Below are 21343 nucleotides of genomic sequence, written 5' to 3'. Positions count from 1 at the left end.
TTTGATTTGTTTTGATTCCACAGTCCTGCTTTATACAAAGCACAGACTGGTAGATTTGTAGGAACAGAGATCGTGAGTGTAAAAAGTAAAGGTGCTGTCATAATACTCTCAAATTTGGTTGCTCTTAAAAAAGTTACTGTCAGTTTTTCAGGCTCCATATCTGTATTTGTCTGCAGCAGAGAGGACTTAGAGCCTGATAAGAAGACTCCACCACAACTACAGCAAAATATGGATAATATGGATTAAATGCAGCAGTGCAACAAAACTGAATTTCATTTTAACTTCAGAAAGCTTTTTTTGATGTACTTCTGACCCGTTTCCCCTCTGGACCTCGCAAACCCCACTGCATTTCTGGAAAAGTGTCTGAACGAGGGAAACTCAGCTATAAAACTGGGTGTTTCTGTGTAACTAATAACACATTTTATACAGAAGTATAAGCCTGCACCAGGTAGCCCCAAGAGCTAACTTGGCACGGTTTGGTAGTTCAGCAGCTTGCTGTGCTGCTCATTGAGCTCCTGCCAATACGACTTCAGTGCCACGAAGTAGCTTACCACAGAAAGACAAAAGCAAGCACCACAACCTGAAAGGTCACTGGAAGTATGAAAGGAAGTCACCTTGGAACCAACAAACAAGAGGCAGAAATGTGATAAATCCATGTGTGCAGTTGTTTCATTCAGCAATTTGCCTATTCAGCTGTCATCTCTTTCTGCAGCTGAACCACAGCGTTCACTCACAGTCGGGAGTGACATCACTATAATGTCAAGCACATTCTCCTAAATTAACTATGCTCTTATTAAATCCAGATGTGTGCTACGTCACTCTGCCGTCGATCGCATTCGCGTTTAAGTTGTTCCACCTCTCACTTTAGGGCTGACGGAAAACACCGGCCATTGTGTTGTCTTTGCATTTAAGATGTATCGGGGGATATGATGTCTATCCCGAGACACAGGGCCCTGACTCAAGACAGGACATTCTTGTATGTGCTGTGGCTGCAGGATGTGCCACAGGATGCAATACAATAGAACTGGAAAGAAACCAGACAAGTCAAAAAAGCAGATGGACACAAGACAATACTGCAAAATAAAATGTAAAGCATAGTTGCTGCTCCCTGTTCTTCACCTTTTCTACTGTCAGGCAGCGATTACGACATAATTGTAGGCAGCTATTCTCCGTCTAGTCTGTGTAAATGTACTCCTTGAATAGATGAAACTGTAAACAATGTCTTATGGAACGCTTCACCCAACAGGAGTCTGGGTGGGGTCAGAACTGGTTGTGTATGTATCTCACAGATCACAAAAGGTCTCATTGCTCTTTTGTTGCTATTGTTCTCGTAACACTTTTATATCTCCTTTCTTACTGCAACTCTTATTACAACAATTTCAAAGAGCTGCCACTGCCACTCCTGTAGCGACCTGCCACACGCAATGACAGCCACACACAAGCACGCATGATACTGTGACTGCACACACGAGCATGCACGCATGCAAGCAGTACATGCATGCACACAGAACAGAAACTAAGTGTGCCTGAAGAGGATTGTTAAAAAGAAATTCTATATTTTTCGGTCCAAAGTTCTTATGATAACCCACAGATACACAGAGAAGAATGCACTCCTGATTACACACATGGTCAACAAGTAAATGACAGTCAAATCAGATACAAATGCACACCTGCTGCTTTGAAGCACGGCCAGCATGTGCAGGGAGGTCAGCCCCCTGTTGCAGTCGCCCCCAACATGGCCTGCAAACACAGTTTAAATCCAAGGTGCCCATCCCGAAGTGCAACCTGGAACCTTTCCACACCTCTGTGTTGCAGTGTGTCAATACATTCCACTGTGACAAGAGCCTGTTGTTTCTATTGCTGTGGTTTTGTCTCACCTGTGTGTTTATGTCTGCTCCTTTCTCCGCCAGCGAGGTGATGATCTCTGGCAGGACACCCCCAGCCGCCTACGACAAAGCTGCAGAGTGATGACTGCCATCAAACCCCGTAACAGGGCGGCTAAAAGGTGCACAGTGTCTCTCAGAGACACAGAATGTTATGGCAATACAATCATGTGTGGAATTTGCCATGGCTTCTCCAAGTGACCAATATAGAGGAGCCTGTCTTTCCTGTGATGATTAGGGTGGACTCTCACATATTCACTTCTAATGGAAAATCAGATTAGATGAGTTCTCCTCTACTTTTTAAATCCAAAAATTTCATAGTCAATTTGATCACCATTAGATTATATGTTTATGGATTATGTGTCATGGTCAGCCGTCAGCATATTACAAGTAACAGACCAGTCCTAGTGTCGTGACTTGTGCAAATTCATCATCCCCTTAATCCTGCCTTCATTATCTTGTCTGCAAGCATGATCCCACCTCCTTGAGAACTGCTCAGACTTCCTGTTTGCTCAATCAAATGATGCATCTCGGATTCTGCAGCTGCTGCTCTTCCCTTTTCCATTGTTTTCTCATCCCCTTCCTTCTGCTCAAACAATCTTTCTGATCTCTCCTTATCGGGACGTCAAAAGCCTTGAGACATGCTGTAAACACAAGATGAACGCTTACTTTCCTGTGTAAACTAAAAGTGATGGTGGTGCAGAATTTTAACAGCAGCCGTTCAAGTAGTTCTACTGACCAAAGCTGCAGATGATTACATTTTCTACAGCTTGCACATTGATAATCTGTAGATACTCTTCCGCTCTATGCTAGACGCAGTACTTTGAGTTAAATGCTGACATCAAAAAGACAATGCTGACATGCTGTTTAGCAGGTATAAAGTTTATCATGTTCATTATCTTAGTTGAGCCTGTTTGTGTGCTACTGTTAGTACATTAAAGCTGAGGCTGATGGGAATGTCATTAGTTTTGAGAGTGTTAAGTCAGAGAGCAAAGTACTGGACAAATTAAAACTCTGACCTGATGATGGCGCCAGGTGTAAGGTCATGGGATCAACAAAGTTATTGGTATTCATCCTGAGAGGGACATGCATGTAGGCCCCCAATTTTAAGGCAATCCATCCAACCATATAATATCCTTAAAGCGCCGCTAGAGCAAAAGTCAGTGTATCGTCACAATCAGGTTCATCCTCTGAGGACCATCAATGTCTGTACACATTTTCATGCCAATCTATGCAAATATTGTCAAGATATTTCTTTCTGGACCAGACTAGTAGACAGACCAACTGACCAACATTGCGATCCCGAGAGTCATGTATATAGTGTGGCTGAAAATCATCTTCTCTACCACCTGTTTGGGCATGTGAGCGCCCGCATTAAGAAAGACCTGCCAGCACCGGCTTAGCTCCACCCTATAGTTGAAGTTCATTCATTCATCTTCTATACCTGACTATCCCTTTCAGGGTTGCGGGGGGGGCTGGAGACTATCCCAGCTGTCAACGGGTGAGAGGCGGGGTACACCCTGAACCGGTCGCCAGTCGATTGCAGGGCCACATATACAGACAGACGACCATTCACACCTAAGGACAATTTAGAGTCACCAATCAACCTATTGAGCATGTTTTTGGTCTGTGGGAGGAAGCCGGAGTGCCTGCACGGGAAGAACATGCAAACTTCACACTGAAAGGCCCTACCCGACCCGGGGATCGAACCGGCGATTGAGGCACGCGCACTACCTGCTGCGTCACCGTGCCGCCATAGTTGAAGTTTTGTTTTCTAATAAGCATTTTGAGGCCAACTATTGCTTTGAAGCCATATAGTTATTCTTATGTTTCCTCATTTGCTTTGAAAAAATGAGAATCTGAATATTTTATTCTCAATGTGAAAAGTTTAAAAACGATTGAAGCCCAGTCTTCTCAGGTTGGCATCTGTCACATCTGCATTGGCGTGAAAGATGGCGACAGTTATTGAGCAGGATCATAGTCTTTATGACACCATTTGGCATAATGGAAGCATTGCCCCCATTTTAACGAAATGTTCAGTTAAAGTAAATTGTCCTAAATTTGCCCTCAGGTGAAGAAGACTTGGTCCAACAGGAATTATGAACTGCATCCTTCAGTACTTTGAGTAAACAGATTTATTCTGCATGGCCTCCGTGTGGACATGGTTATCAATCTTTGCTGTTTACTTTGTGTTTACCACAAGACATACTGCATCCTTGCTCAACTTTAACAATAGCGGTTCCTCTCGAGGGACATTGCGTTATCACGTTATCCACATGATTTACACTTTGTGTGTGTGATTCATACATTCCTGGAGACGTTATATGAATGGGAAGGATTCCAGCTCTGATTCGCCATTTGACTAATTTTATGTTTCATAACCATAGCTGTCAGTCACAACAACAAAGGCAGGACACCACATGCATATTTAGCTGAGAGTAACAGGGGTTAAAAGATCGCAGCGGTGAATGCTGTCCTGTGGTATGTTGTGTAGCAACTATCTCAGTGAATATTCACTTGATGTTACTATTCCAGCTGCTCCTCTGTGTGCCTTGGGTGGTGCCTGAGGGAAACAATGGAGGATTGTCTTCAAGTCTTCACTTGAGCAACTATGTTTGCATCACTTCCTCTACTTTAGTTACATCAGATTTCATCCTGACAAGGCTATTTCAGGTTTTAGTGTGGAACAACCATTAAAGGGAAATCACTGTATTCAGCCTGTCCCTCCCTCTCTCCCCCTCCCTCTCTGTCTCTCTCTCTCTCCTTTCACGGTTTAACAAAACATATGCTACAAGGTCCTATCTTGGAAATACAGATGACCTTCCTCCAACTTCAAAGCCAGGTTTCCACATGAGTGCTCTTATGAAACCACAGATAGATCACAGTCTGTCTGGTGAGGTAATATCATTTCAGCCTGTGGCCATTATTGCAAATGGGGCAAGAGAGATTGTTAATGAACCATGTAAAGAAACAAAAGAATGCACTCTGACACAGTGTTGGCAGAAGAAGCCTTCTGCACAGGCTTTGAGGCTTTCTCCCAGTTGCCCTCTGCTGCTCCGCTCTTTTGTTTATGTTACCTGCTACGACCTCAAAGAAGGATGGCAGGGTAGTCTTTATAATGATCATCCTCACCCATCCTCAGTCATTATGTTAAGAGGTTTAAGGTTAACCAATTAAATCCCTTCTTTTCATCCAGGCAAGTAAGTGAGACAAAAGTCACAATATACTCTTCACTGCATTGTCTGACATAATTGCCGTCTTTAGTGCTGTTCTGTTACTTAGAGACATACCAGTCTTTTAATTCAAAATGTTTTACAGGTCTGAGTATATGGGCCCTATGGTGTCATCACTTAATGGCTGTGTAATTAAATATTAAATTAAACTCAAGAGACTCATCCAGTTTAAATGGTAATATGTAGGCCTAGCCTGTTTTTCACCTTTTCCTTTAACTCCATTCACAATTTCATCTCCAATGCTACAATTACCAAGCAAAATCCTATAATAGCCTTTAAGAATTAAATTTAGTAATTTGCTGCTATTTATCTTCCTCCAGCAAATATAATTATGATTAGGTCTTATTTCTTAATACCTATAATTAGGCACCACCCTTTCTTCATAGTGTCAGAAGTCATCATTTAAGCAGCACTGGATAAACTTGCGATGTGGCCCCTGGGCAAAAATGAGCCGTGTGTTCCTACTTACTGCCCAGTGGTTGTTCTGTATATACAGAAGTTAGTAATTAATTTATGCTAATCTGACAAAGCAAAACTTTATTCAGAAACATGTGCCATGTAAGCAAAATATAAACTGAAACTACAAGGGCCTGAAATAGTTATCTTATCTTAGTTTACATTGTGCTTTAGTTGTACATATTTACTACACAAATTTTCAGTCAGTAACATCTTTGCCACATTTACATTGGAGCCTCAGGCCCCGGGGCCCTAGGCCAATAGCCTAGTTTTTTTTTTCTAAACCTGGTAACCCAAGCTTTTATTGTTATTGATAGCTGATAACTGATCAAAACATAAGTAAATAATTTACCAACCACTCATAAAGCCATTAGTTTATGACGTTTATAAAAGCTTTATAGGCTGCTTCATTAGAAATTGCTATCCTTTTTACAATAGCTCTATATTCCATCTTTCTGTACTTTGATCAAAATGATGAAGCAATACTTTTATTTTCAGATACTGCACAATAAATTTGGGCGATAAGTTATATTTAAAGGAGGGAAATGAGTGAGAATGTTTTGAAGAGGAATGAATAGGAGCAGAGGGCTGTATGGGGGCAGCAAAGCTCGGTCCAGGCTAATAGCTGTTCGGCCCCGGCTAATAGCTGCTCGGTCACTCGGCAGCAGACAGATAAGAGCTGTGCGGAGTTCAGGAGTTCATCATGGAGCCTCACGAGGCGGGCAGCAGTGAGCCAGCAGAGGACCTGGAGTCGAGGCGGGGCGAGGACGGTCGACAGCAGTCTTTCCCTCTCTCTCTCTCTCTCTCTCTCTCTAAGTGTGTGTGTGTGTGTGTGTAACAAACTCGCCGACATGCCTCAAGCGTGACAGTAAACTGGTTGAGCTGGGTGACGGGGGAAGAAATAGCAATGTAACACAACTTTCGACAAGTCCCACCTGGACCAGAGGAGCGACGCAGCCGCGAAGAAACAGCATGGAGAAAAAAGCGAGATGAGTGTCTTAAAGTTTAACCAACGAACAGCTTGACGAGTTCATGTCAGCGGGGTGAGTTTTCTCTCTAAGGCCTGGACGCTCCTTTACGGTTTTAGGGTACGAAGTTTTACATACGGCGAGTACTGACTTGTGCTGGTGTTGCCTGGCTGTGGAGAAGCTTTCTGACTTATTGTCTCGGTCTCAGAGGGGAAACAAAGGTCTGTAGATATAATCTGGATTGGACTTTCAACACTTAACGGTGCCTCGCAGTCTTGTAATGGGTGATTAATTGTCGGAAGAGTCGCGGTAGTGGGGTCTTTTTTTAGGTGTTTTGTTCGAACGGGGATGTTTCCTCTCGGCACTTCTCTTATAAGCGCCTTCACATGAACTTGCAAATGGAGACTTTGGGTTTTTGGCCACAGGGAGAAGCCGCACCCTGAACCCACTGTCCTGTGGTCGGATTCCATCTCCCCTCATTCACTGTGCTTTCACTGCTTTCAGAGGATCACAGCTGTGTCTCTGCTGTAGGAGCTACAGATGTGAGCAGAAAGACTTGAACCCTCCGAGTCAGTGTTGAGCTGTAGGTTTGGGTGACATGGTTGGAAAAAGTATCATGATATTATGTCATAATGTGGTAAATGGATGCAATATCACATCTGAAATAGTCTGTCCAATTAACTTTGTGTCACTAAATAAAAACTTCACTATGATATTTTATTAGTTTCTAATCACTTACTGTTTGTCATGATTAGTGTGCACAGCAAGATGTGATTATGTCACCATATAATTGTTCTGTCTATCTGTTAAGACATAGAAAAACCACAAATATTTAAAGTTATGATGCTGGAGGCAGCATTAGTGCTTGGAAATAGTTTTCTATGTACATTTTGTAGCTGCTGTTCTTGTTATGTTACTTTGTGACGCTGATACAGATGTGTGGTGTGAACGTGATTCATACTGCATACAGTAAATTAACCATGTCTCCTTTCACCCTCGTCTTCTCTTTAGATTACATCATGGCACGTCGCTCTCAGTGTTCCTCTGCTGGGGATAACCCCCTGCACCCCAACTACCTCCCTCCTCACTATCGAGAAGAGTACCGTTTGGCTATTGATGCACTGGTTGAGGAGGACTTGGATGGATACTATCAGTTCCTTCAAAAAGCAGATGTGGTGGACTTCCTGTCCTCGCCTGAGATTCAGCACATTCAGGACTCTGTTCAGGTCCCTCAGCAGAGCAGCCACCCTGAACAGCGTTTTCTAGAGATTGGCGGAGATGGCTCTTCAGACACTTACTGGCCGATTCACTCTGACCTGGACGTGCCAGGTTTGGACCTTGGCTGGCCTCAACTGCATCACTTAATTGGGCCCACAGAGGTCACCACTCTGGTCAACCCCCCTGAACCTGACATGCCAAGTATCAAGGAGCAGGCCCGACGACTTATCAAGAACGCTCATCAGGTGGATGTTTCACTTTCTTTATGGAACAAGGTTTCAATGGAAACTTGTCTTTGGAGTGTCTTTGTTCTGACAGTGTTGTTTTTACACGGCTCATGTTTGCATCTTTTATCTCCTCAGGTGATTGCTATAGTGATGAACATGTTTACTGATGTTGACATTTTTCAAGATATTCTCAATGCTGCCATGAGGAATGTTGCCGTCTACATCCTTCTAGATGAGCAGAATGCCCATCACTTTCTCAACATGGTGTCCAACTGCAGAGTCAATCTACAGAGCATTCAAGTGAGTACATATTCCTTTAGAAAATATTGCATTTTGGTACAGACACTGTAATCAAGCTGTGTTAGAGTTTTTCATTCTGAGAGACAGACTAACACACTTGACATACGAGCTAAACAAAGCACAAATCGGGAAATTGTATGTCCACATTTAAAAACGTCAAGGCGTTATATCAAATACATGGTACCATTAGATACCAAACACCTTCAATTTCAATAATATGTTTTGATCCAGCATAAGTCTGATGTTTAGAATGTCAAATGAAGGTTCAACTGTAATTTTTTGCATTGAATCAAATTAAGGCAAATATGTCAAACCAAAAATGTAGATGTCATGTGTAGCCACGTCTTGACAGTTTTCATAGCAAATCTTGTGTTTCCACCTCTAACAGGAAACATTTTCGGGGGCTTTTCCTTAACATGCTAAATATAGTCATTACTCAAACACTGGTTCACAGTCTTGTTCCTTCTCTATTGATAGAACTTGTATAAAAAGCTCAAGTCCAGCTGTTGCTAGAGGTGACTCCCTCATACAGATATAGAAAACAGCCTTTTCACTATGAACATCACTGGCTGGCATCCACTTCAAACTGATGTGAGAGAGCTGTTCGTAATTAGCTGTCTCATCCTGCCCTGTCCAACAATGTTAAGCTTACATTTTCTGTATCTGGAGTAATTCTGTCAAGCTTCTAGGCTGCCTATGATGTTCTTTATTGTGTATTGTCATTTGCTTTATATGCTGAATCTTAACTGTTTGCTTTTACTGTATGTGGCCTTCATGCCTCTTGTGTAACACTATGCTGTGTCATCCTTTGTAATGTTCAGTTCCTTCTGTCATGTTTGTTTTTTTATGCTCAGATGAAAGTAAGCCATATGAACAAATCTCGCACGGACTGTAAAGTCTTTTCCCATTGGTAGAAATCCAGTCATTACTGTAAAAAGGGAATTTGAAATGTAGCCATTTTCTATGTCCTCATGTTCAGAGTGGTAATACTAATGCAATGCTGCCACCTAGTTTGGATTGCAATTAAAACATTAACACCGGCATACTACCTCAGCTTAATATTTATTTTGGGTGATTTGATGTGTGTCTTGCAGTTTTTGCGAGTGAGAACAGTGCCTGGCATCACATATCACTGCCGCTCAGGGAAATCCTTCAAAGGTCAGATGATGGATTGCTTCTTGTTGACAGACTGCAGGGCTGTGTTGAGTGGAAACTACAGGTGAGCCTGTTTAAAACTGCCACAGAAATCCACACCTCTACATATCATACCACACAAGGATTTGAATGATTCATTTGTGTTTTTAATATTGTATTCAGTTTATATCCTGTGCTTGTATTAATTCTACTTACTGTCGTGTCTTTGTCCAGCTTCATGTGGTCTTTTGAGAAGCTCCATCGCTGCATGGCACACCTTTTCCTGGGACAGCTTGTATCGACCTTTGACGAAGAGTTTCGTATTCTGTTTGCTCAGTCCCAACCACTGATGAGTGAAAATGTGCTTGCTCCAATGGAAGATTATAGCCTTCTACAAAAGAAGCTGTACCCAAGTGAAAGAACTCCACTGTACAGAGAACCAAGGAAATTTCGATCAATGGACACTGTTCATTCAGAGGAATGGGCGAGGCATTCCTGTGATGAACGTATGGATATTGATTGGAGAATGATGCCCCTAAAAAAGAAGGAAACTGTGCATGACCCTGCAGATGTGTACAGTAAGTTTCCATTCCAGCAATCACGCATGGATCCGTCGTTTGAGCAGGGTGCTTCCAGGATGCCCATGATGGAAAGTCCTGCCTTCAAACGTCACAGTTACGCTGAAGGTGTTCATGGTAGATACTCTTACCCATTCCTGCCGCAACAGGGAATGCCAGAGCCTGACAACCAGGGAAGGCAGTTTCAGAGGGGGCACCAGCCTTATCCAGGACACGACCCAGGAAAAGAAGCAGATCACAGTGCCTATGACAAGTTCTGGAACCAAGACTATCTTTTAGCAGATCAGTATTCTGAACCTGGTTTACCACAAGAGATGGAACCACCTGATAACTTTGACCCAGTGCTTAACTATTTATCATCTACCAGAGATGTAGACTTTGACCAGGGCTCAGATAAATTACCACCTGCAGCAGATTTGCCTTTTAGTTCATCTCACCCTAGAAGATTGAGTTTAGGCCAGCCATATGCCTGTCAAAGGTCTCCCACCCCCACTGCTCCTACTGAGCAGAAGTCTTTTTTCCTGGAACCTAACACTGACCGAAAGGATCCTATGGTGAAACGGGGGCTAAGAGACTGGAGGATTAGCTCATACCTCAGTGCATATGACAATCCAGGAGATGAAGGCCTGCCATTAGCACCGCCTAATGCTGCAGATGCTTTTGAAGAGCCCTCTAACCTCACACAGCAAACAGCACCAGGCATAGATTTATCAGTCCCTAAAATTCCCAATGTCAGAGAGTTTAAGATTCCTGCAATACCTAGGGCAAGTCAGTTGCCAATTTATACCAAAACTGCTGCACAAGAGCAGACAAAGTTATTGCCTGATGAACCTACAGCTGTGGCATTGGACACTAATACAACCCCGACACCTTCAGACTCATCATCCACAGCTGAAGGAGAAAAGACAGAGGAGGCAGAGCCAAAGGAGCCAAAAACTGCTGTTCATAGGGAGGAGTCGTTCCGAAGGAAATACAATGCAGCGGTACAGAGGAGCTCTAGATTAAGATCCTCTCTGATATTCAGCTCTCTGGACCAGCAGCATACTTCTCAAGATACTAAAACTGCTTCAGGCCAACAGGATGAGGACAAAGACAAAAATGAGGCTGAACAGACAAAACAACCTTTTGTTTCTCAGGGTTTGGGACAAAGGAGGTCAAGAGGACTTTTTGATTTCACCCGTTACATGAAGTCAGCCACTTTTGATAATTCTGCCACAGACTCACCCAAACCAGACGGTGGAAATAATGAAGCAGATGGTAAGGATTCATCAACGGATGAAAATTCAAAGGATCTACAAGAGTCATTAAAACTGCCAGTTGTAGAGAAAGCAGATTCTTCACCATCAATGCCCCAATCCAAGCCTTCTGAAGCTGAGTTGGCCAAAACTGATCAACCTATAAAACCACCCAAATCTTTGCTCACCAGTCCATTGTATGTGGATATGAATGATCCTGATGCAAGGCTAATGTTTTTCAAAGAACTGGCAGCCAAACGCAAAGCTGCTATGGCTGCAGAAGCTGAAAAGAGCAAAGAGAAGGCTCCAATGAAACCACTAACTGAACTAAAAAACAGTGCTACTGTTAAAAAGGAGGAACCTGTACCACAAGAAACTGCAGAAAAGGTGGCTGACACTATAACATCTGAGGGTTCAAAAAAAAATTCTACTGCAGAGAATGCAGGGAAAACAGCATCCACAGAAGCATGCAAGTCAGTCAGTCTGTCTTTAGATGTCAGTGATAAGACTGACAAGGTGGACAGTCAGGTCAAGAATGATCCCAATACCAGCCAAAGGTCTAAAGAAGAACAAAGCAGAGTCTCAGCTGATTCAGAGAAGATTGAGCTGAAGAATAGCCAACCAGCTGCAACTCTGACTGTTTCTGCAGAACCAGAAGCACCTCAGAGCAAACCATCAGAAGAACCAAAGCTGTCAAATCCAACAGTAGAAAAGAGTAGCCCCAGTCATCCACCTACACCCACGAATGCTACCCCTCCTAATATTCCTTCTCTTACACAAGGTACTGATGAAAGTGAAAATCTGTGCCTTGATTCTACCTCAAAGGAGTCTAGGTCACTCACTACTGGTTCAGTGGAGGTACTACCATCTTCTGCATCTGCATTGTACTCTGACATCCCGAATCTTGAATCAGTGCAGGTAGAAACCAGCATCTCCTCTTCTCCACTGTTATCTGAAGAACACACTGGGTCAGAGTTCAGCTCTTCTAACCCATCGATACAAAGCTCTTCCGCTGATCACACTGTGCCAGATTGTGGTTCACAGATCCGTCCAAATCCTTCACCCTCTAGCTCTCCTCCTCCTTCTTCTCCAGCAGAGACCATATCTTCTGATGTAACTACAGATGACTCTAGCTCAACCCTGACTTCCCCCATATCATCCCCAAATGCACAGGGAACGGTTGGCCCCTTAGCCCAGTCAGTTGTGGAACCTTCACAAAAATCTGCAACTTCTTCCATCAACCAAACAGAATCTGAGCCTAACCAAGCTCTAGATTCTGTTTCCCAATTGACATCATCTGAGACCCCTTCAGCAGTTGAATCTGCACATGTGGAATCTGACATTTCTCCAGACACATGTGCTGCTGTTTCAGAGCCAAGCACACCCTCATTACAGTCCGCAGCAAAGACAGACTCTGAAGAATCTTGTGCTCGTGTTCCCAAATCAGAAAACAACTCTGTTCCACAAGTTGTTGGAGAGGAATCTGAGGTTCTTGGATCATCAAAGGATGTCAAATCTGATAGCACATCTCCTAGCATTAGCCCCCTATTGCCTGAGTCATGTTTACCAAATGTAGCTGATCAGGAAAGTAAATCCCGATCTAATCAAAATGAGATTATTATTCCCACTCCCTGCCCAGCTGACTCTCCACCTGAGCATTCTTCAGCAGAAACAAGCTCTCCTGTCCATCCAGACTTAACTCCTAATGCTTCCGAGTCAGAAACAACTGCATATCTTCAAGATGCTCCAGTGAAAGTGACCCCTCCCTCTGAACTTAACTTGATACAACCTGTCACCCCCTGCCCTGCTGAAACATTATCATGTACTACTCTAACCGAGTCAGTTGGATCAGTTTTGTCCCCTGAGGCAGAAAAAACCTTGTCTGCATTGCACAGCTCCTCGGATAATTACTCTCTTCCACAGCAGGTTACAACAGATTCAATGCTCCCTTCAACAGAAACTTGTAGTCCAACTGAGCCTACCTCAAACACCCCCACAGAGCCTGATCTGCCATGCAAAACACCTGAATCTGTGACTTCTGAAACACACCCCTCAGAGCCACCAGTGCCTGCTGCAAATAGTGATATGGACAGTCAGAAAGAAGTAAGCCAAGAACCAGAAACGCCAGACCCTGGTGAGAAAAAAACTGATGATACTGAGACCACAAATAAGGTTAATACAACTACTACACAGGAATCAGTCTGCAGTGAGAAAACAAATGACCTAGAAAAGCAAAATAACTGCTCCCAGGTGACAGCGATCACGTCAGATGAAGCCGTTCCTACATCACCACAGTCCAAGCAGCCAAAATCAAGCCAGTCTCGCTACCTCTCATCAACAGCCAATGTGCTCTCAAGCAGCAATCTCAGAGATGACACAAAGCTGCTTCTGGAGCAAATATCTGCACAAAGCCAAAGCAGGAATGAGGCTACCAAAGAGTCTCCTGTCACAGATGACGAGAAAGAAGACGAAGCTGACAAAAATGCCAAAAGGGAGAAAGAAAGAGGGATGAGATCATTCAGCAGAGGGCAGCCCAAGTCAAGTCAGGAGCGCGAGAAGCTGCTGGAGAAGATCCAAAGCATGAGGAAGGAGAGGAAAGTCTACAGTCGTTTTGAGGTAAGAATGCATTAGCACCATTGTTACTGTTACCGATTTTAAAAGTACATTTTTCCTGCCACTGTACATTTTGTGCCTGTTTCTTTCACAGATGGCACCTTAAATGGGATCCAAAGAAAGCTGAGAGGATTAACAGCGTATCCAGTACGTGTAGAGAAGAGCAAAATCACAGCTGAAGTTATGACCAAGACATTTTCTGACCAAATGGACTGTCACCAAGGGTTTACTGCAAGCAAGGCATGATGTGCAATGAAGAAGCAGGGTGAAAAGGGTAAATGTACTTGTAATACAAAGGAATAGAAACCTGGTGCCAATCAGAAGCCTGAAAAGTGCTATTACCGGGAGGCTACCTGCTAGTAGTGATCCGACTAGGTCTCATCCAAAACTGACATGGGTCTGTGGTATGGGAGTGTTGGATTATGTAACAGTGACCTCCGTTGCACACTCTGATGCCTCTGTTCTTCAGTAAAAGTGGAAGAGTGACTGTATATTTATGTGGAAGCATGCAAAAAGACCTGCTAATAAGGTTAACACCAGCACTATTTCTGACCACATTAGCTGTTGCAGTTTCTGAATATCTTCACCCTGAAAGGGGTTTTCCAAAAGGTCAGGGACCTAAAACTATGTTTGCATGTGAATGAAAGGCCAAAACACATGGGAAAAGCTATATTTTAAAAAATACCTGTGTACTTGTGGACTAGGCATGAGACTTTATGTGTGTGATCAAATATGTTTTTACTGACTGCATGGGTTAAGTGCAATGTTTGCAGCAGGTTGTTTCTATGATGAGGTCTGTCATTGGCTTTTCGTACAGCACTGACAGACAGTTGATTTGTATTCACTGGTTTTAAGACAAAATGTGACGTTAAAGTGTAATAGATTATATCAAGTAGGCTGAGGTCGCAAAGCTGTAATATACTGTGGTTTATACTGTAGTTTTTCATAATCATAGTAAACAACGTTGTGGATAATTCCATGTGTTTGTGAAACAAGTGGTTATATAAATTCATATCCTTGCATGACTTTTTGTTGTGGTGGAAATAAATTGTAGCTTTAAGTCTTTGGCATCTGAATGAAACATGGAATTGAAATGGTGAATAAATCGAAGATTAAAATGGAACTGCAGGTTAAACACGATGCATCTACAATATGAATGTGTAAATCATGTTACGCCATATAATATGTCATATTTTTTGTTTGTTCTTTCTGTTGAATTTTATCCAGGAGGAATTTTTGTGGCTGCACCTGGTTGCCTTAAAGGGTTAGTTCACCCAAATCACCTGAACCCCTCATATGATTTTTATGTTATTTAGATGATTTGTGAGTAATTAAACATTATTTTTGGCCATGCAAAGCCAACGCTACTTGCATGGTTAAATTCCACAAGGGGTGAGTGACGAAATATGGGGTTATTTGTTTTGTATTTTGCTCGAACTGACCCTTTAATCGTCTCTGAAAATCTGCCTTTGTAAATCAGAACTTGTCACACCTGTACACAGAAACAAGAAATTCTGAAACTGCAAATAATTTTTACAACAGTATGTGGAATTCTACTCTGAGTGTTCAGCTTTTGTAATGCATTTATGATACAGCAACACTTGCCAGTTGTAAATAAAATGTATTAAAAATATGTTTTCTTATCTCTGTGTGCCTGATGTTGCCAAAGGAAGTTACAGAGAGAAGCTGAAGTGGTTCAGTTCATTGTGTTGGGAAAAATGCGTAATTCACACATATGTATTGACACTTTTCGTCACAGATATTTTGATTTGTCACCGTGGGAAAAGCAGTGATGTTACTGACAACACCAAGTCCAATCTTTTCAACCAGTAAGCCGTGACAGTGAGCCAGCATGGGCAACACCAGGACACTGAAACTGAATCCCCTAAATGAAATCAGTTAACTTTTTATTACTTGTGCTTTTCACCACTGTGACATGTCGATATGCTTTCAGCAAAGAAGGTTCCTCTCTGTGTGGAGTTAATTTTAATGGGCTTAATTCTCGTGTTAGTGACCAAGGCACTGACTTAGAACTGGAGATGTTGCCTGGATGCTGCCCACTGCTCCTCATACTTATTATGCATTTAATGCAGAGGATGAACTTCCCTATGAGGATCACTAAAGAATGACTTAATATATGATACTTAATGTATGAATTAAATATATAATAATGAATAGCTTAATACATACAGATTTTGTGATGACTGTAGTTGACTGCAATAACTACATATTATTGGATCATCTGTATGTTGATAACATCAAATTACTTTTTAAAATTTACTTAATCCTGTGTCCTGTGATTCCCAAGCCTCCAAACCTCATGACGGTCTCACCACAATGACTTGTCCTCTAGCACCACCCTTGGGCCAATAGCACTGCTTACTACCACCATGTAAATGTAAATCTCATTAGAGCACAAAATCCCAAACTTTTTTTTTTTTTCTTGTTTTTTTAAACTGTGTGTTTCATCTGTCAAACAGCTGTTTTCTGACATGAGCATTACAGCTTTACAGGGCTGCTACCCTGCTGCAGACTTCCGGTCTTGTTAGATGACGTGACACAATTAAAAAGTTAAGGCTATTTTGACCTTCAAACATTGTTAAGTTCCTATCATTAACTTGATAGAGCTCACATTAGCTCCTGAAGGCTGTGATCTCCCAAGCAGAATAATGAAGAATTATTTTTTGTTTGTGTATGTGTGTGCATCCGTGTGTGTCAGGGCTGCATTTCTACCTAATTGCCTAATTTATATTGCAAGGAACAAAATATGGTACTGTCTATTTTTCATATTGAAACCTTGACCTCCACTCTCTGTCTCTCCACAGAGAGTGGAGGTCAAGGTCATCTACTAAGCTGCATACCGGATACCGGCTGGAATTTAGTGTGTTGGTCAAGGACACTTTCAAGTGTAACAACACAGAATCAACTGTTCTTCAAAAGATGCTACTTTCTTAACTTCAACCGATTTACTTTATTAACGTGGAGGGACTTTTCTTGCAAAACGCTATGAAACCGATTACTGATTCACTGTGAAGGAACTTGTCACGTGTTGCAGTATGTTGATTCCATGTGCTTCATAAAAAACAGTGGGCCTCTTGTTTGCAAGAGTCGCTCTGCCTCCGCCGCTCGCAGATGTCTTGATAAGCTCTTGCTGAATTACACTAATCTTTAAAGAACCCTCAGTGCCTGAAGTACCTCCAGTTTGAAGGGAAAACTCAGTTGTTGCTAGTGTTTAGTTTATTTTTGCTCTTTGTTGGGGATCGCTGTAAGTTCACATTAGAATGGCCTTAACCCTGAGGAGAGTGTACCACATCGCAGTTTTCAGCTGGTATGCTTTCATTGTGAAGTGTCTCGCTGCTAAGGATGGAGAGGAGTTACCACCAGGAATCTTTGTTTATGGAGGACCCTGGAAGTACCTTACTTTTTTGAATTTGGTGAGCATGTTAGCCATATCATGTATCATGTATGTAATACATTAGCATACAAAGGGTATTGGAAAACAGTAATGCTGCTTTTTGATATTCTAGTTGTTACAGATGACATTCTTTGGACTGGCGGCGGTGAATGACCTACAACCTGGGAAAAAGTCAGACAGTGCTCTGATCAAATGTAAAGACCTTCTCTTCTCTGTCTTTGCCTTCCCTGTGGGCATGGTGAGAAGCAGGCTTTTAAAAATCCTCATAAAATAAGAATTGCTCTCCACATTAACTCTTTTTTTCTCTGCATTTCATTTTCTTAGTTTGTTGTTCTACTTTTCTGGGCGATCTTTGCCTATGACAGAGAACTTGTCTACCCAGCTACTATTGACACCTTCTTCCCCCCCTGGATTAACCACGCTATGGTCTGTAAATCTACATTTTCAGCATTTAAATAAGCTCGATTCTCCTGTAACAAACCATCATACCTAATGAGTGATTCCTGCACTACTTTCTCAGCACACGTTTGTCCTTCCTGTGTTACTTGGAGAGGTGCTGCTGCAGCCTCACATCTACCCACAGAGGAAAAATGCGCTGGCAGCATTAGGAGTCGTGGGCTTGTCTTACTTGTTTTGGTAAGTGTAGAGTCATCATACACAGTAGAATCATGGCAAAAAGTTCCAGAGTTTAATAGGTGCATAGTTAACACACAAAAATCACAGCATGTTAAAGCAATTCGATTATTCTTGAATTGATATCCTAATTATGAGGCTAAATGAGTCTTTCTTACACTTTGATGTAGCTGAAAGCACAGCGGAGTTTAAATGTGTACCACAGTGTTCTTACTGTTACTAGTCTACACTAGTCCAGTGCAACAGTGTTTATTGGTCCATAATGGAAACAGCTTGAGGGTAAAAACCTCCTTTGAACCTCCATTAGTTCTGGCTCATGTACTATAAATCCACCAACAGATCCTCATGTATGTGATGGTACAAACCATGAATATGCTGCACAAGTGTTTTGCTGTTACAATCTCACAATCAGTGTCCTCGGTGTCAAACGGTGCAAACCACTGAATATTTGCACAAGAGACAAGACAGTACAAGATGATCTGATAGATACGCTGATACCGACCGTTTCTGTTCTTTCTCTCTGAACACGTTCCACAGGATTGTGTGGGTGTACTTGTCAGTTGGGATTTGGGTGTATCCCCTCCTGGGCCTCTTTAGCACCGCTGGTCTGGTGGGCTTCTTCTTTTTCAACATGTCAGTGGTGACGTTGCTCTACATGCTAGGGGACAAGCTCAACAGCCATGTCTGGAGTAAGAGGCAATAACTTCACGACTGGAGATACATGAGGAGTGATGTTTTCATTTGTCTCTAATCCCTCTCTTTGTCTGTCTACCTCCCTCTCTCCTGTCTCCTTTAGGTAAGGACATGAAAAAAATGACCCAAGGAAAGTAATTCAACCTCTCTGCTACATAAAAAAAGTCAAACAGTAATCCCTCAAAGCTGAGACTGTGTAACTTTTCAAAGAAGAGCCAACACATTCTTCCTCTTACAAAAGGAAATTTTGAAATTATAAGCATTAAAATGCACCATTGCTGAAGTAAATGCACTCCTGGGTTTTTGTGTCTACAGCCCTTTTTGGTCTGGTGTGACCACTGACTTAAGATGACTAATGTTTAGCTAAAGTTAGCAAACCCTCTATAAAGCACAATACTCATACACATGATTCTTCTCCACTCATGCTGCTGCTGATACTGTTACGCCCCTGATTGTAGCCGTCTGTTAAGCAAAACCCTCACTGCAGCCACTGAAACTGGCCACAACTGCTGAATTGTGTAACATGCTGCTGATGTAAATGTTCGAGTTTAGCTTTACAGCTCAGCAAAGGGGTATTTAAAATTGCACAACACTTGAATAATGCAATTTCAACATCATACAAGCTTAATAAACCAAGCACCCCTGACAACAACAGCACATCGTCCTATTACTCTATTTTCATTTAATGCATTTCCTCATTAAAAAAAGAGGTGAGTGTTGGATGTAATGTATCAGAGGCTCTTTTTTTCACATATTCACAGATTTCAAATGACAAAGTTAGGCAATAAATATAGCAGTTGGGATCCACCCTCAAAATGAGCACATCCATATTTAGCGCCATTGCTCCTAATTCATTACCAGCTCCGTCTTTGACCTGAATAAAGTGCATATTTTTCCATTAATCGTGGAATGTCTGGAGGGGTTGGAAGAATAACTTAATAATCCAAAACACAATGCTGAAGAGCCTTGATTTGATGCCATCATAAATCCAATGATATATCCAGGATCAGCTGTGGTTTGTCCATTAATTCCTGGGATGATTTTATTTGTTTATTTATTTATTGTGATGGAGCTCATCCACCATGCAAGTCTCTGTAGCCTTTAAGATGGTGGAGATAGTTTGGATCTGCATCCACCAATCCAGCTGAAAGGATCCTGGCCAATAAATGCACATCCTCTTCACTCAGATCCTTCTGCTGAAGAGATTAATGTGACATTTTTCATCTCAATTATCACTCGTGATTACAGCATTTGACTTTGGATGATTACTCACCTTCTTGGTGTTGGCAGATGATTCGGGAGGTTGAGATTTTTGAGGTTTATTTCCCTGTCAAAGATAATAACATTACAGAAAAGCCCACTTCATTCCATTACATTGGTCACTTTCTCTGGCTGTGGCAGCTTCTGTTTGTTCCTGTCTTTTAATGGCTGATTTGTGTCTTATTCTTTATCCAAACTACATCCATCATGCACAAGAGAAACACTGCGAAGGTTTACTCACCTCTTTAAGTCCTTTTGAAAAGCACATTATGATGAAGAGGAGGCCAACAACAATCTGAGCACGTTAAGACAAAACACCAGTGAACAGTCAGCCACAGTCCTCATTAGACAGAAACTCTGATAAGTGCACACTGATGTATTCTCATAGCTAAAAGAAAGTTAAGTAATATAGAGAGAGGTTTTTACTTACTCCCACCAACTGCAACATGTGTATATCTCTTGGTTCTGTCCTGCCTGTGCTCTGATTTGTAACTCACTGTCAGGTAAAGTTCCTCCTGCTCTGAGACATCAGACCCCAGTGCATAAGTCACAAGGAGAAAACACCCATGAAGAACCAGCCGTACAGGATTCACTGCATTTCAAGAAGCACTACACCTGAAAGATGTTAATCACCAGACCAATGTCTCTTACGTAACTGTCTGCGTAAAATGGGCTGTTGTTATGGAAATAGGGCTACCACAGACTTTCAGTTTACGTAGTTTCCAGTTTAGACTGTATCTCACTGTCACCTGCAAATAACAAAAGAGAAGTACGTCTGCCATGATTTCTTACTGTGACGTAGCACTGAAATACATACTATATATATCATAATTTAATCGTCAAATTGGCCCCACTAAAGCAATTTGTATGGTTGCTGCCCATACAAGTATTATGAAACACCACAGGTTGAATGCAACAAAGTAAATTTAAACAGTACTTGAGTACAGTTTTGAGGTACTAAGTAATGTTGGAGGCTGCTTTTGCTCCGTAACATTAATCTGATGGCTGTATTTACTTTGGAGATTGGGATTTTTCTCACACAATATGACGAGGCTATAAAATAGACTATAAAACTACCCAGCAGTGTAAAATGTATTGAAATGTAGCTCCACCTCAGGCTGCTACAACATTAAAGTGCTGCTTCATGTTAGTGCATCAGTAATGTATTATGTTTATACCTTAATACCTTGATAAACAATCCAATTATATGTTTAATGATACTGTACCCCAGGGCTATATTTCAGTATTACAGTATTATTATTAGTTGTTGATTTTTTTTAAGTGTGGGAATACCTTTTTCCACCACTGTGAATCACCCGGTGATAATGTGGCAGGAGTCATACTACACTATTAGTTTTGCTCATCATCCCCACCAGAGGGGGGTAAAGATGTTTTAATTCTGTCCTGTGGTATCACCAAAGAAATACTCTTCTGGAAAGTCCTTAGTTCCAGATCCTTCCAGCAGACCCAGAATTACATAAGAACAACAAAATTTTG

At 41.9% G+C, this 21343-nt stretch overlaps 2 protein-coding genes and 1 long non-coding RNA gene across 4 annotated transcripts; 2 read left to right on the top strand and 1 right to left on the bottom strand.

The window, feature by feature from the left end:
* The first annotated feature begins 6439 nt into the window (after nucleotides 1-6439).
* On the top strand, nucleotides 6440-15478 carry fam83ha (family with sequence similarity 83 member Ha). The gene is made up of 6 exons (XM_076743875.1): nucleotides 6440-6615; nucleotides 7552-8003; nucleotides 8121-8285; nucleotides 9380-9504; nucleotides 9654-13848; nucleotides 13940-15478. Exons 2-6 carry the CDS (start codon nucleotides 7560-7562, stop codon nucleotides 13949-13951), a joined length of 4941 nt encoding a protein of 1646 aa, XP_076599990.1. The 5' UTR covers nucleotides 6440-6615; nucleotides 7552-7559; the 3' UTR covers nucleotides 13952-15478.
* Nucleotides 15479-16976: 1498 nt separating this feature from the next.
* Nucleotides 16977-19108, top strand: LOC143328255 (androgen-dependent TFPI-regulating protein). Of its 2 annotated transcripts, XM_076743323.1 has the most exons (6): nucleotides 16977-17279; nucleotides 17373-17498; nucleotides 17585-17686; nucleotides 17781-17896; nucleotides 18431-18582; nucleotides 18690-19108. In XM_076743323.1, exons 1-6 carry the CDS (start codon nucleotides 17127-17129, stop codon nucleotides 18722-18724), a joined length of 684 nt encoding a protein of 227 aa, XP_076599438.1. In that variant the 5' UTR covers nucleotides 16977-17126; the 3' UTR covers nucleotides 18725-19108. The 2 variants fall into 2 exon arrangements, with proteins under 2 accessions (XP_076599438.1, XP_076599439.1); XM_076743324.1 differs by having other exon boundaries at nucleotides 18431-19108.
* Nucleotides 19109-19138: 30 nt separating this feature from the next.
* On the bottom strand, nucleotides 19139-20378 carry LOC143328256 (uncharacterized). The gene is made up of 4 exons (XR_013077802.1): nucleotides 20277-20378; nucleotides 20088-20141; nucleotides 19860-19913; nucleotides 19139-19782 (listed from the first exon to the last, which is right to left on the bottom strand). It is a non-coding gene; the product is annotated as an uncharacterized LOC143328256 (long non-coding RNA).
* Between the last annotated feature and the right edge of the window lie 965 nt (nucleotides 20379-21343).

Source organism: Chaetodon auriga, chromosome 11, assembly GCF_051107435.1.
Source record: "Chaetodon auriga isolate fChaAug3 chromosome 11, fChaAug3.hap1, whole genome shotgun sequence".
Lineage (NCBI taxonomy): Eukaryota > Metazoa > Chordata > Actinopteri > Chaetodontiformes > Chaetodontidae > Chaetodon > Chaetodon auriga.
Note: the sequence above shows the minus strand (reverse complement) of the source record. Positions and strands in the feature narration are given on the sequence as shown.

Coding starts and splice junctions, on each gene's coding strand:
- fam83ha (XM_076743875.1), top strand. CDS start 7,560: ATGGCACGTCGCTCTCAGTGTTCCTCTGCTGGGGATAACCCCCTGCAC. Junction 8,286..9,379: donor TCAATCTACAGAGCATTCAA/GTGAGTACATAT, acceptor TGTGTCTTGCAG/TTTTTGCGAGTGAGAACAGT. Junction 9,505..9,653: donor GTGTTGAGTGGAAACTACAG/GTGAGCCTGTTT, acceptor GTCTTTGTCCAG/CTTCATGTGGTCTTTTGAGA.
- LOC143328255 (XM_076743323.1), top strand. CDS start 17,127: ATGGCCTTAACCCTGAGGAGAGTGTACCACATCGCAGTTTTCAGCTGG. Junction 17,280..17,372: donor ACCTTACTTTTTTGAATTTG/GTGAGCATGTTA, acceptor TTGATATTCTAG/TTGTTACAGATGACATTCTT. Junction 18,583..18,689: donor GCTCAACAGCCATGTCTGGA/GTAAGAGGCAAT, acceptor TGTCTCCTTTAG/GTAAGGACATGAAAAAAATG.